A 14,066-nucleotide genomic window follows, 5' to 3' on the forward strand; every position below is an offset into this window, starting at 1 on the left:
CTCCCAGTAAAAATCAGAGGCCCCTTTAATAAGGGGACTATACACAAAACACTAGAACTGGAAGGGACCTCGAGAGGGCATCAAGTCCAGTCCCCTGCCCTCATGGCAGGACCAAGCAACATCTAGATAATCCCTGATCTAACCCGATCTTAAATATCTCCAGTGATAGAAACTGCACAACCCTCCCCCCAGGCAATTTATTCCAGTGTTTAACCACCCTGATAGAAAGTTTTTCTGAATGTCCAAACAAAACGTTCCTTGCAGCAATTTAAGCCCCTTGCTTCTTGTCCTAGCATCAGAGGCCAAGGAGAACAATTTTTCTCCCTCCTCCTTGTGACACCCTTTTAGGTACTTGAAAACTGCTCTCATGTCCCCTCTCAGTCTTCTCTCTTCCAAACTAAACAAGCCCAATTCTTTCAGTCTTCCTTCCTAGCTCATGTTCTCTAGACCTTTAACCATTTTTGTTGCTCTTCTCTGGACCTTCTCCAATTTCTCTACATCTTTCCTTAAATGTGGTACCCAGAACTGGACACAATACTCCAACTGAAGCCTAATCAGCACATGACTATTGTCTTTGTTGTTGAATACTTTTTAGCCAACACACAATTAACAACAACAAGAAAACTTTTTATTTTCCTGGGAAGGCCTGAAAAAGACACATTGCAGGAAAAAGGCACAAGTTGAATTTTGCCTCCTGAAACTAATCTTTAACTTATTTTGACAGACTTCTGGCAACACAATCGGATACATAACAGCATCAACGTATTATATATAGAGAAAATGTCTGTACAGGCAGGTTCCAGGAAGTTCCAATGAAAAGAACTGCGGAATCAATAAACTATCTGCATTTTGATGTGGAATTGCTGTATGAACTTATTGATGCTACCCCACATCCTGACAGAGCGAGAGAACACGCTGGGTGTTGCAATTTCAGATAGTAAAAATAAATGGATTTATTAAACTCCAAGGGTGCACTTCTCACAGGTTCATTCTTAGAGTTGTAAAATTTATGGGGAGCTCAGATCACTTATGACATCTGTAGCAACAGGTGGGGTTTTCCTTTGTAGAAATCCGGGAAGGGAATGTTTTGTACCACTAACCCTCATCTGGGCCGTGTCAATAATCTGCCGCAGAGTTGCCCTGTCCTGGGTTCCCTCAATTTTTTTCCCTCCCATCAGCAGAAGGAATAATCTTGTGTGCACCAGCGTGGAAGGGATGTGCAACATGTCATCGTCATATTGGTGCACATCACAAAGTTCATCTGGCGAGGGTGGGGTGAAGAGATTCGGAATGGGGGAGGGGACGAGGGTTGGGGTGCAGGAGTGTGAGGAATCTGTCTGGGGTGTGGGGCTCGGGGTTGCAGTACAAGGACTCTAGCTGGGGGGGCATGTGAACTTTGGGGTGCAGGAGGGTGTTCAAGGTGGGGCAGAGGGGGGGTTAGAGATTTACCCTCCTCCCCACATCATCCCCATCAGCTTCATGCCAGGGCCGGTCTTTGCCTTTAAACCAAAGAAGCTATTTTGCCTTGATGCTTCTAATACACGCTGAGGAAGTGGATTCTGTCGGCTGGTGTGAATGCTCCATCTGACACACTTCCGAACCGTTGCACCCATCTGTGTGTTCCTGCCAGCCTGGCATGGCTCTTCCCTTGGCACAATTCCATGCCCACAGGTCTGTCGCCTTCCAGCCCTGATGCTGAATGGAGTACCCAGTGTTATTCCTTCAAGGTTTGTGACACCAGAAACCTTCAACTCTTCACAGACAAGTCAGGAAGAACCAAGGAAGTGACTTTGCTCCTCCCAGGCCAAGATTTTTCAAGTCACCAGGGATTTTGGATGCCCAGCTTGAGATGACTGATTTTCAAAAGGGTCGTGAGTACTCAGAATCAGGCTCCCTTGAGGTGTCTCAAACTGGGCCTTCCCAAAACTCAGGAAAGGAAAAAGGCAAATCATTTTGAAAAATCACATCCTGATTCCTTACCTATCTGTCCATGGCACTTATATAGTTTCCATTAATGAAATATCTGAATGCCTAGCAATCTTTAAGCTGTTTATCCTCACAGCACGCAGTGACCATTTGATTATACCCATTTTAGAGAAGGGAAAGTAAAGCCCAGAGAGAGACTCTGGGTACATCTACACTGCAATGCTCAAGTCGAATTAAGCGGCGCAACTTCAGCTACATCAATTGCATAGCTTAGGTCGAAATAGCTTCATTCTGTTTTTGGTGCTGTCTACACAGCACGAAGTCGAAGGAAGAACACTCTTCCTCCAATGTCCCTTACGCCTCGTGAAATGAGGATTACAGGAGTTGAAGTAAGACATCCTCCAGCTCAACATTATTTAGAAAAAAAGGCTTGTAGTGGAGACACGTACTATGTTATTTCGGACTAACGTCCATTCTGCCATGTAAACGTACCCTAAGTGACTTACCCAGGTTAACACACCGAAAGACTGTGACAAAGCTGGGGATTGAATTCCTCTCCTCGCCCCACTCAGAAACATCTTCCTAGGTTTTTTGATTGCTACAGCTCTCCATGCTACTCCACGATGCCTCAGAGATAGGTCAAAATTTGTGCCTGAATAAAAAGCCGCCATAAACGCCATAAGACAAACGAGGAGGAAGAACATAAGAACGTAAGAACAGCCGTACTGGATCAGACCAAAGGTCCTTCTAGCCCAGTATCCTGTCTACCGACAGTGGCCAGCACCAGGGGCCCCAGAGAGGGTGGACCGAAGACAACGATCAAGCTATTTGTCTCCTGCCATCTCTCTCCAGCCTCTGACAAACAGAGGCCAATGACACCATTTTATCCCCTGGCTAATAGCCTTTTATGGACCTAACCTCCATGAAATTATCTAGCTTCTCTTTAAACTCTGTTATAGTCCTAGCCTTCACAGCCTACTCTAGCAAGGAGTTCCACAGGTTGACTACACGCTTTGTGAAGAAGAACTTTCTTTTATTCGTTTTAAACCTGCTACCCATTAACTTCATTTGATGTCCTCTAGTTCTTCTATTTAGGGAACTAATAAATAACTTTTCTTTATCGGCCCTCTCCATATCACTCATGATTTTATAGACCTCTATCATATCCCCACTCAGTCTCCTCTTCTCTAAACTGAAAAGTCCCAGTCGCTTTAACCTCTCCTCATATGGGACCCGTTCCATAGGCAACATGCCTACACCACGAGATGAGCGTTGGTGATCTCCTATGCATCTCACACATGCGTGCCTGCACGTGCATTGACAGGGACTTAGGTGTGATGGAACGAGGTTCGGTCTCAGCTCCGACAGTGTGGCCATACAGCAAATGTCACGCCTAGTCTGAAGGGAAAACTAAACGGTTTTGTTCAATAGGGGTAGAGCAGACTCAGGCTGAGGAGCATAGAGCCCCAGAGAATACCAATTAATACAGGTAGGACCTCCCTGGTCTGGCACCTTCAGGATCTGACCAGGCCTGAATGAGGGGATTTTCCGGACAGGGGAAGGTCCCCTGCCATTCGATCCTTTAACAGGGCATGACTCACTTCCATGGCACCTCCTGCTGGTTACCCTGGGAATTAGCTCTGCTCAGCCCTGAAACACCTCTTCTGGCTGGTGTCTCTCCTGCTGTTCTCTGTTTGTATGTTAATTTTCTGCCACTTTATATCAGGGCCCACGTCCCTCCCGGACCGTGGTGCCCTCCCCTCTGGGTACTGCTCATGATCCAGAGTTCTCCCTACCATGCTGCCTGACTCCCCTTCCACAGGGTTCCTGGCTAACCCTCCTCCCCTCCATGTTCCTGGACTTGCTGCCAGACCTCCTTGTCCCTGGGCTCTGTGGTCCAGGAACATCCATGGCCCTGCCAGACCATGGATGTCGCTGGACCAGAGGGGCCTGGTTTAGGGAGGTTCAACCTCTAGTAGCATCTCAGCAATGACAGGACTCTGGACAGAGCACTGACCTGTTGGTGTTCTACACCGTAAAGACAAGTCAGTTTCCAAGAGCTGTGCTTGAGGAAAGGTGTAGTTCTGGGAGGCGGGGCCAGTCCTGATCAGCCATGTCCTAGGTCGGAGGCGGAAGGACCCTCTTCCTTTCCTGGCCAGTTTTCTTACTGGAGCCGACTAGCAGTGGCTGCACATTGTGTCGTCCCAGAGAAAGGCGGCTGTAGACCGTAAGGAGGCAAATGAAGCGTGAGCAAGGTGGAGCTGGATTACAACCGCACTAGCTCTGCACAGTGAAGTGGCAAGAAGCTGAGAGGTGGGAATTGGGGCTCTCTGGTGCTGTTCCTGGGGACTAAGGCAGCAGCAGGAATTTGACAAAAGGGAGGAAGGGGCATCTCTAGCGGGAGGGAGGCAGAGCGATCGCGGCTTAGTTGACGTCTCCTGCCCTCGGTAGGCCTGTGCTCATCCCAAGAATTCTATGGGTTGAAAGGCACTCACATGTGTACACTGCACTAAAGCTTCCATAAGAACGGCCATATTGGCTCAGGCCAAAGGCCCATCTAGCCCGGCGTCCTGCCTGCCGACAGCGGCCAATGCCAGATGCCCCAGAGGGAATGGACAGAACAGGTGATCACCAAGTGCTCCAGGGACAGCCCATAAATCTAGTTTATGAGGCACGTGCTTCAGTTCTGTTCATACAGGAATTTCCCGACTGTGATTGGAAGGAGTCCAAAGATCCTTAAGCTCTACGCACTTTTCCAGGGTTTACCAGAGAAATAATTTATGGGTGATTAATTGGAATAGTCAAGGGTCTTCACACACACTCGGTCACAGGGATTATGAGAGCAAGACGTGGAAAATGCTACCACGGAGAACATGCACCTGCATCCTAATGCAACTATGCAAAAGTAGGCTAAGGACCATTTCAAAAGTTCATTAATTCATCTATCAAAGATACCTGGAAAGAAAACGTATTTAATTAGAATTGGGTTTTGGACACTTTTTTAATTTATTTATTGTTTTTGGACCCAGGCCCCATTCGAATATTCTCTGGAAGGAATGATACATTCTGGACTCTCAGGCAGATTGGAATGAGGTATTAATGGTATTGTGAAAGATGTCTGGTTTTCGCCAGCATTCTCCATAAGTGATGAGCTTGCCAGGTAAACAGACATGGATTTGTTACAAAGGCAGCTGCTCCAACAGTAAAAACACAATTCAACAAGTCATTTATTTGCCTCTAGTGAGCTCTCGTTCAGAGCAAAAAGGAGGAAATGAAAGACATTGCATGATATCTGTGTCTCTTAAGGAATGACACCGCAGTACTCAAAACAATTTCTCTTTTATCATCTCAGCACATTTTTTGTGAACATTATCTGTCTGCTGTAAGGGAATAGCATTAACATGAAAACCCAGCAGTAGGGAAACAAAGGAAGCGAACTTTGTCAGGTTAACGCTTGACTAGGAAAATACGATCTTTAAGGAACGGTACTTTATAGTAAAATGGTCATACTAACCCCTGCAGTAGGTTCGGTATGGACGGATCTGTCTTCTCCCGAGTGTGACTCAAAAGGAGTTATGAACATACATATCGCAGATCAAATCTCAGTTTTATGGTACAGACACAACAATCAGAATTTCGTTGGACGGGATTGTCGTGGTCCCTTTACAGTAACAGGAGGCCCCCGAGATGCAACCGCCTGAGTTCTGACCCCCTGCACTTAGAACCATTTTTGTAAGTGTGGAACGGTCTGGAAACCCCCGACTTACATCCTTGGGAACTACTTGGATTTACACAGACCAGAGTTGGTTCCATTGCTAGTGGTCAGCACTGTATTGCTCCCACCCCATAATAGGCAAATTAGGGAAGCAGCCATTTTTAATGCATTGACTTTGACAACTTCTGGCGCCTACCGTAAATGCAGGTTCGAGTTATGATGCCATCGACTTGTGATGCTTCCTTCGGAACAAATCGCATTGCAAGTCAGGGGCCCCTGGCTATCTAGAGAAGTTATCTTAGCTCCATTGCACGGAAGGGAAACTGAGGCACGGACAATAAACAATGTGAGCAAGATAGCATGGAATGCCTGTCACAGAGCAGGGAATTGCCCAATCAGTGCAGAAACCATTGGTCTCTCTCTCTTCTGTCACTTACCAGTCTTGGCCTGTGTTGATCAGAGCACCCACAGGAGGTTTTGTGCTATGGGCCAACGGAGACCAAGGCTATGGCTAGACTACATAGAATTTTCGAAAGAGGATATGCAAATTCCACGGAAATTTGCATATCTTCTTCCGATCTCACTTTCGAAAAAGGATCTTTCAAAAGTGAAAGTAGTCTGGACATGTTTTTTTTGGAAGAAAACGCTTTTTTGAAAAAAAACGCTCTTCCTTAAAAAATGAAGTTTATGCAGTTTTTTTCAAAAAATGTTTTTTTCCCCCAGAAAAACCGCGTCCAAGCTACTTTCACTTTCAAAAGATCCTGTTTTGAAAATGAAAGCAGAAGAAGATAAGCAAATTCCCGCAGAATTTGCATATCCTCTTTCGGAAAAAACGTAGTGTACACATGCCCTAAATTGGGCTGACAGACTTATGTTTGCTAACGTCCTACATGGCATCAGTTGAACGGGTTACAGCTCAAGGGGGATGCTTTTTTTTATTAACTGTCTGCAGAGGGTTGGTGATGTCATTTGAAATAGTGGGTTTCAAAATCTGTGTTGGGGATAAATATGCCGTTGGGACAGGGCGTGGGCATAAACGTGACTTGTTTACACCATTAGAGGAGAAGAAATCTGTGAAAGCCAAGCCAGGAAAACAGTTGGCTATGAAGACAACACTGAAAGAAGTAGAATTGAAGCGTAAAGCAACTGGGTCAGGGGAATAGACAGCAAAAATCAACTGTTTTTTTCCACAGAATAATCCAAACATAATTCCAGATACAACAGAGTCCCCATGACAACTGATGACAATTTGCGCATATGCAATTCCGTATTTTAAATAAACATTGTGCCCTGTCCTCGGCCGCGGTGTGGCAATCCAGACACCAAAAAGAAGCCTAGATAGAGAGGGAAAGCAGCAAGACAGCATTCAAAGAACCAAGGGTATGTCTACACTACGACCCTAGTTCGAGCAAGGGTGGTTAATTTAGTCATACGAACTTGCAAATGAAGCCCAGGATTTGAATTTCCCAGGCTTCATTTGCATGTTGCCGGCTTCCGCCATTTTTAAATGTCCGCTAGTGCGGAGTCCGTGCCCGCAGCTACACGCGGCACGGACTAGATAGTGCGGAGTAGGATTCCTTTTCCGAACTATCGTTACACCTCGTGAAAAGGAATCCTAGTTCGCACTATCTAGTCCGTGCCGCGTGTAGCCGCGGGCACGGAGTCCGCACTAGCGGACATTTAAAAATGGCGGCAGCCGGCAACATGCAAATGAAGCCCGGGAAATTCAAATCCCAGGCTTCATTTGCAAGTTCGTATGACTTCATTAACCACCCTAGTTCAAACTAGGGTGGTAGTGTAGACATACCCCAACAAACCAACAGCAAACTGAAATTAGATTCCCCCCTCCCCCCAAATCTCTTTTCAGCTCTGTTAATCTCAGGTGTCACTCATCTCTAAAGGGAATTAAACGCTGCTGAAAAGAAGGACTTTTTAAGCTGGTCCTCTCCCTTTCCATAGGAAAGAAAAATAAAATCGTAACAGAGACCAGTGCATTTCAATTATTCTTGTTTATGGGCCCAAGTGACCACAGGCCGGAGCAGATACAACTTTCCCGATTTCCTGCAATGAGGTGTTGCACCTAATTATGCTGGCCGAGAACGTGACCGTCTGTTCTGAGAAAAAGAAACAAATCTGGCGTAAACGGGATGCAGTTGACTGACTGGGCCACATGACAGGCCAAGCTCAACTCATCGCCAGAGCAACCATTGCCTGCTCCCGGTACCTCCTGGCCAAGCCTTTCCGGTTGGCTTCCTTCGACTACCCGGCTCTCTGATTACCCTGCTGCCATTCCAAAGAGAAGAGGGCGACAGACACTCTTGTGCTGGTGTAGCAAGACCCCTCCTATGGCACTCCGCTTCCCGGGGAACTCCCTCCAAGTTGCTGTGTTTCTACAACCCCCGTGAGGCCTCTGGCTTGTAGCTAGGTGCACAACCCTTTGTTCTCCTCAGCCGATGTGCCGCCAGAGTGGTGCTGGCGATTTCTCCCTACTCCTCACGCCATGAGGCCTCAAGTGGGCCACACAGCTTTTTAGAAAACAGAAAACCCAGATACATTTTTAATGATATTTTCCCAGTCACAGACTCCTATAAATAAAAACGTGTGAGCAACATTTATTATCCTCTGGCTTATGGCATATGTTTCTGTGGGGAGCCAGGGACTCTGGCTTCTCCTCTGGAGCCTCCACAGTTGCTTTTTTTGGAGTCAAGGAAAATAGTGAGATTTTTTTCACTCAGAAAGCGTTTCCTTCCCTTTGGCTTCTTCCAAACACGTGTTCTAGGCACATCCTCACTCCCCAAGCTTAATACACTTGGGGTGCGTCTAGACTACAGTCCTCTTTCGAAAGAGGAATGCAAATGAGGGAAATCAAAAATGCAAATGCAGCACTGATTTACACATCTCACGCTTCATTTGCATAATCTCTTCCGATCACTTTTTTGGAAGAAATTTTTTCGAAAAAAAGCAATGTAGATGGGGTCCTTTAAAAAAACACCTTTTTTGAAAGAACCCTGTAAGCCTCATTTTTTCAGGAATAAGGGTTCTTTCAAAAAAAGGGTGAGTTGTTTTTGAAAGAACCCCATCTAGACTGCTTTTTTTTCCCCACAAAAATGTCTTCCGAACAAGCAATCGGAAGAGATGATGCAAATGAAACACGCGATTTATAAATCAGCGCTTCATTTGCATTCTTCTTTCGAAAGAGGAATGTCGTCTAGATTCATCCTTGCAGGGCAGAGCGAATGAATGTTGATGCTGGATTCTTGAAACAACCTAGCATTTTGGCTTCCTGACAAGAAAAGCTTGAAGACGAATGTCAAAAAAATGCCAATGGATCAGTTTACAAAGGTAGCCATTGCTGCAGCCTGACAAACTGCTACCGAATCCAGATGTCCTGCTGTCTCCCGGACCTTGCTAACAAATATTATTGCCATTATCCTGTTGCAAAGTCGAATACGTTAGGCACTGAGGAGCAAAAAGAGGCTCCCTATACCACCGATTTTTTCTCGAGGATGATGAATCACAAGTTATTATTAAAAGCACCCACTGTGTGGGAGTTTATGTTTCAGTACCAGTGCCAGCGTAGATTATAGAAAATTAGTTTCAGCTGAACTATTTCGTTTGGGTAGATTAATCCACCTACCAGCCAACAGACATCTTCCTTCAAACTAATCAGCCATATCTCTGTGGTTACCCTGATCACACTGCGAGTCAACATAACTGCAGACTTAGTTTACACTTAGGAGTAATTATGGTGCACGTATTTTTCCTCGTCCCCTTACCTGGATACAATGGTAGGTGCATGACTCGAGATTCGGGCCTGTTGTAATAACTGAGCTAGGAATGTACCCTAATTGTAAGGTCACCTTTAAAAAAGAAGTGTAAATTCATCAAATGCCGTCAGAACCTGTAACAACAAATATTCCCGAAAAAAATGATATCACCTCTCAACCTAAATGAATCCAAATGGAAAGATCTACTAATAGAACTCAAACCTTGTGCTAAAATTGTGCCTAGCAAACAAATGATAAAAGTAGAAATCGGGAAGTGAAAATTGGAGTGTCAAAAACTAAGGCGAGTTAATAAGAACACACTAATGAGGGATGGAACTATTTCGCCCAGTATTCCCGTTGTGGCTGTTAACGGAAGAGATTTTAGAGAGAAAATCTGCTTAGCTAGAAAAGCAAATTCCATCACAATGGCTGCCACCTCCCGAAAGCCCAGACATTTGGTACTCTGATCCCAAGAAACGCCCTGAGTAGACAGGGTTGGAGAGGTACAACACCACATCTGCTATTGTAACCCACACACCTGTGGGGCACTGAGCCACCTATTGGCCCTGAAACTTTAAGGCTATGTCTACACTCGTGGCTTCTTGTGTGAGAAATATGCTAATGAGGCTAAACGTGGAATATAGCCGAGCCTCATTTGCATACCTAATGAGCTGCCATTTTTGCAGAAGAACGTCGTGCGCCCGAAGGAGATGACGACACTGCCCCTTCTTGCGCAAGAAAACCCCTCCTGCGCAATGCCGCTACGCCAATTATTTTCAGGAATGACGGCATTGTGCAAGAGGGTTTTACTTGCACAAGAAGGGACAGTGTAGACAGCTCCTTCTGGCGCAAGAGGCTCTTCTGCAAAAATGGTGGCTCATTAGGTATGCAAATGAGGCTCAGCAATATTCCACGTTTAGCCTTATTGGCATATTTCTCATGCAAGAAGTCACGAGTGTAGACATAGCCTCTGGGTATGTCTACACTGCAAGGTTATTTCGGGATTCCGGAGGCTACCAAAAAGCTACCGACATAGCTACCCTGCATCTACACAAGCCGCCCGATATTTCAAAATATTTTTCAAAATAACGTTGCACTAGGGATAAGGAATGGTTTGAAATAGCACTTTTATTTCAAAATTTGATACCATATAGACACAGCAAATTTCAAAATAAGCAATGCAATTTGCGTATTTTATTTCAAGGGTAGGGTGCAACGTAGGCGCTTGCTTAGGGAGACAATAATGAGCCTGCTCTACAACCAGCTAGCTTTAAGCTCATGTGGCAGAGGATTATGCGCTAAGCTCCAGCAGTCCCAGGTTCAATTCTGCCCACGGACGACCAGGGTCTGTCAACTTTATCCTGGCTTCAGCTAAACTCCACATGCCATGTGGGATGAAATGAGATCAGACTTGAACAATAACATTGATCACAGCAGCTCCAGCCCACCTCAATCGACTTTGTCCTAAAGGACAGTTACCATCAGCTTTGCTCCCAAGCAAAAGTCGATCAAACAAGAGGGTTGTTTTCTTCGAAAACCCCTCTCCAGCTATGCCTGATTTAATCCTTTCCATTTCAAATGCTTTCATTGTTTTTTTTCTTTCTTTTCTTTAACATTTTTCTAAGAAATGTACAGTGTGTTTACCACAGCAGAAAGCAAGCTAATGTTTCTAGGGGCCCACCCGGAAACCTTGTGTAACACCTTAATGTGACTCAGTTATATTAACGCCTTAAGCCCATTTATTTCAACACAACAGACATGTGGTTACATCTCAGTATCAACTTTCAGGGAAATCCCCAAGGGGAGTAAGCAACCCACCCTCATAGGTGCACGGGAAAGTATGAACATGTGACATCTGCAGAAAGCCCGAAGCAACAGGGTAGCAGGGGACTACCCCATGCAACTCACCGGGGATGTCTCCCCTTGGAAGCCTCTACCAACACCACCCAGCAGAGGACTATGTGTGTGATGGGAGAAACATGCTGAAGGTCCAAGCAATCTACCCACAACTAACACCCAACAGGACCGTTGGCTTCTGGCTGCTTGTCCTCCATTTCCAAGAGGCAGAAAAAGGGCCCCCCAATGTTACTCCTCAGAGGGTCCTCATGGACTACAGAGCCCCCATATCATTGTGTGCCTAAACCCAGCTGAAAATGCGCTGCTCCAGCTCCTGTTTATCCCTTAACTTGTATAATGGGCCCATGTCGTGCTTGGCAGAATAGGACACAAATGGATGGGCAGCCACCCAGCCAAAGAGGAATGAAGGAAAAAGGCACACTCTCAAAAGAGAGCATCCGAGCTCAGCTTACCTCTTACAACGATGTTGGTGGACTTTTTGGCGGGGTTCCCCACATTATTATTGGCAATGCAACTGTACGTGCCGGCATCCTCTGGAGCGATGGCCGGTATCGTCAAGGTCCCGCCGTTCAGCACCGTTTTTTCAGGCAGGGACCCGATGGATCGCACCCAGGTCAGTGTGGGGGCCGGCTCGCCGCCCGTCGTCACGCAGACCAAGGTGATGGCCTCACCAGGGTTCACCACGATGGGGTCGTCCACCAGGAGCTTAATGGACGGAGAGGCTGGAAAAGATTAGAAAAAGAGACCCGTTGTTTGGAGGCTGACGGCGCTATTACAGTATCCAACCTGCCGCACCAGCTGAGGTCTCGGCAGGCTACAGCAGCACGGGGGCTCTCTCCTCACTGTAGTGAGTCAGCCTCCCTGAGCGGCTGTAGGTAGGTGGACAGAACAACTCTTAGCAGTGTCTACACTGGGGCTTAGGCTGACTGAACTACATCTGTAGCGGGGTATGTGTGAATTTTTCACCCCCCTCAGTAATGTAGCTGGCTCAGCCTAGCTTCCTAGCACAGAGTAATTCATGGATAGATTAGTGGGGGCGGAGTTTCAACACAGGAAGCACAGCCTTCTCCCTTCTCCAAATCCTGTCAGCGAACAGCACTCTTACTCCACAAGACACCCCTGAAATCCCAGGATGAACAGAGGGGGAAGGAACCCTCAACGGTGAATCTGGGTTGTTAGTTATTTAATAAATGACGCCACATGTCATGCTGGAGAAACCCATGGACGGTAGGGGAACATACAGCGAGGGGAGGCAAGCCCCCAACCCCATCCCCAGCTCCGCCCCTTCTGCCAAGGCCTCAGCCCTCACACGAGCCAAGCCTTCTTCCTCCTCCGCACCACAGGGAGGTAGGGCGGCACACTACTCCCCCGCCAGCACGGGGAGGGCAGGCAGGCAGCCCCAGCCTCCCTGGTATGGGGAGTGTCGTAAATAGGAGCTGCTAAGGAGAGTCTGACTTACTTAAAGAGAGAGGAAAGGGTTAAGCAACTGGAGATGCGCCTAGGGAGGGGGCTGGGGCTGGGGCCATCAGCCAATAAAAACACAGATAGGAATTTCCAGGGCTTGACGAACGGTGGCGAAAACCGCTCGCCAGCGCCATACTGCACAAGCACAAGACCCGCATTGCATACGCGCGCGCCGCTGGTGAACAGGGCGCGCGGCTAAAATCTACTCGCCACGGGCAAGTAGATTCTATAGTTTGTCGAGCCCTAGGAATGTCAAACCAGGAAAAAGGGGGTTTTCTCTCACTTTTCTTTGTTTGAGATGAGAGCAGTTTCTCCCAGGTACTGAGAGAGATGGGAGACGCTTTCTTTCTGCAAGAACGGACTTCTTGAAGTGTGTAAGTAGGGAAAAGTTTAGATAGTCCGTCAGGGTTTATTGTTTTCCTTGCACGGGGGTTTGGAAATTATGTCTGAGCTGGTAATTGTTTTTCTCTTTTGTAATTAAGGATTACAGCCCAGGGACGTTCCCTGAGTCTGTCACTTCATGGCTATTTACCACCTAGTCAATTTACTATGCTTGGAACGGTAGTTTTGTTTTGATAATAAAAGAGTTTTCCTTTTGTTCTGATTAACCAGGATTGGTTGGTTGTTGTGTCCTTAGGGTCATGTGCCTAGTTATCCAGACAGAGTCCATTGTTCTGTGAGGATCCCCTCTGTTTTCCCAACTCGGAAACGGAGGTTGGCCAGCGGGGAACGCTTTACCTCAGGGAGGGGATTCCCGACTGTTCTCTTCTCTGGGAAAAGGTTTATTTTACCTCTTTTTAAGTGCACTTGGGTGGTGGCGGCCATTTTTTATTTGTTCTCCTTTTTCTTGGATCTCAGGGAGACTGAGACTGGACGAGCTTGTCTCTGGGGGTGCCAGAGACAGGTTTTCCGGCGTTTATTCTGCTAGCCGGTGCCCATCTCTGCATTTGGAGTGTCAGGTTGGGGAAATGACAGGGAGGGAGAAGGGCACACGGCCACAGCCTCCCTTGCCCTGGAGCATGGGCAGGGCAGGCACTGGGGGCAGTAACACTCCGCCTACTTTAGGTGTACCGGGGGGCATTTTGGAGGCGGAGCATGGGCGGGGCCAGTCTCGTGGGCGGGGCCAGTCCCGCCTAGCATGCCTGCCGCCCATGGGCAAGCCCGCTGCATGATGCATGTGCATAGGGGAGGTGATGGGCATATAGCTTGAACGATTACATGACCCGCAACTCGTGGCGTGGGGGGGAGGGGAGAGCAGCGCTGCCAGTTAGGAGAGGCCAGGGCAAAGAATCACCCGCTCACCCACTCCTGGAGAGTAGAAGCAGATGACCCTGTTC

General features: G+C 47.1%; 1 protein-coding gene across 2 annotated transcripts in view; it reads right to left on the bottom strand.

Annotated features, from left to right (window-relative positions):
* MDGA2 (MAM domain containing glycosylphosphatidylinositol anchor 2) overlaps positions 1-14,066 on the bottom strand; it is a 634,890-nt gene that overhangs the window by 236,462 nt on the left and 384,362 nt on the right. For both annotated transcript variants that reach the window (XM_075926141.2, XM_075926142.2), the window contains exon 6: positions 11,718-11,987. In XM_075926141.2, coding sequence (XP_075782256.1) covers positions 11,718-11,987 — 270 coding nt within the window. The remainder of the gene's footprint in view (positions 1-11,717; positions 11,988-14,066) is intronic.

Source organism: Pelodiscus sinensis, chromosome 5 (genome assembly GCF_052426305.1).
Source record: "Pelodiscus sinensis isolate ZL-2025 chromosome 5, ASM5242630v1, whole genome shotgun sequence".
Classification (NCBI taxonomy): Eukaryota; Metazoa; Chordata; order Testudines; family Trionychidae; genus Pelodiscus; species Pelodiscus sinensis.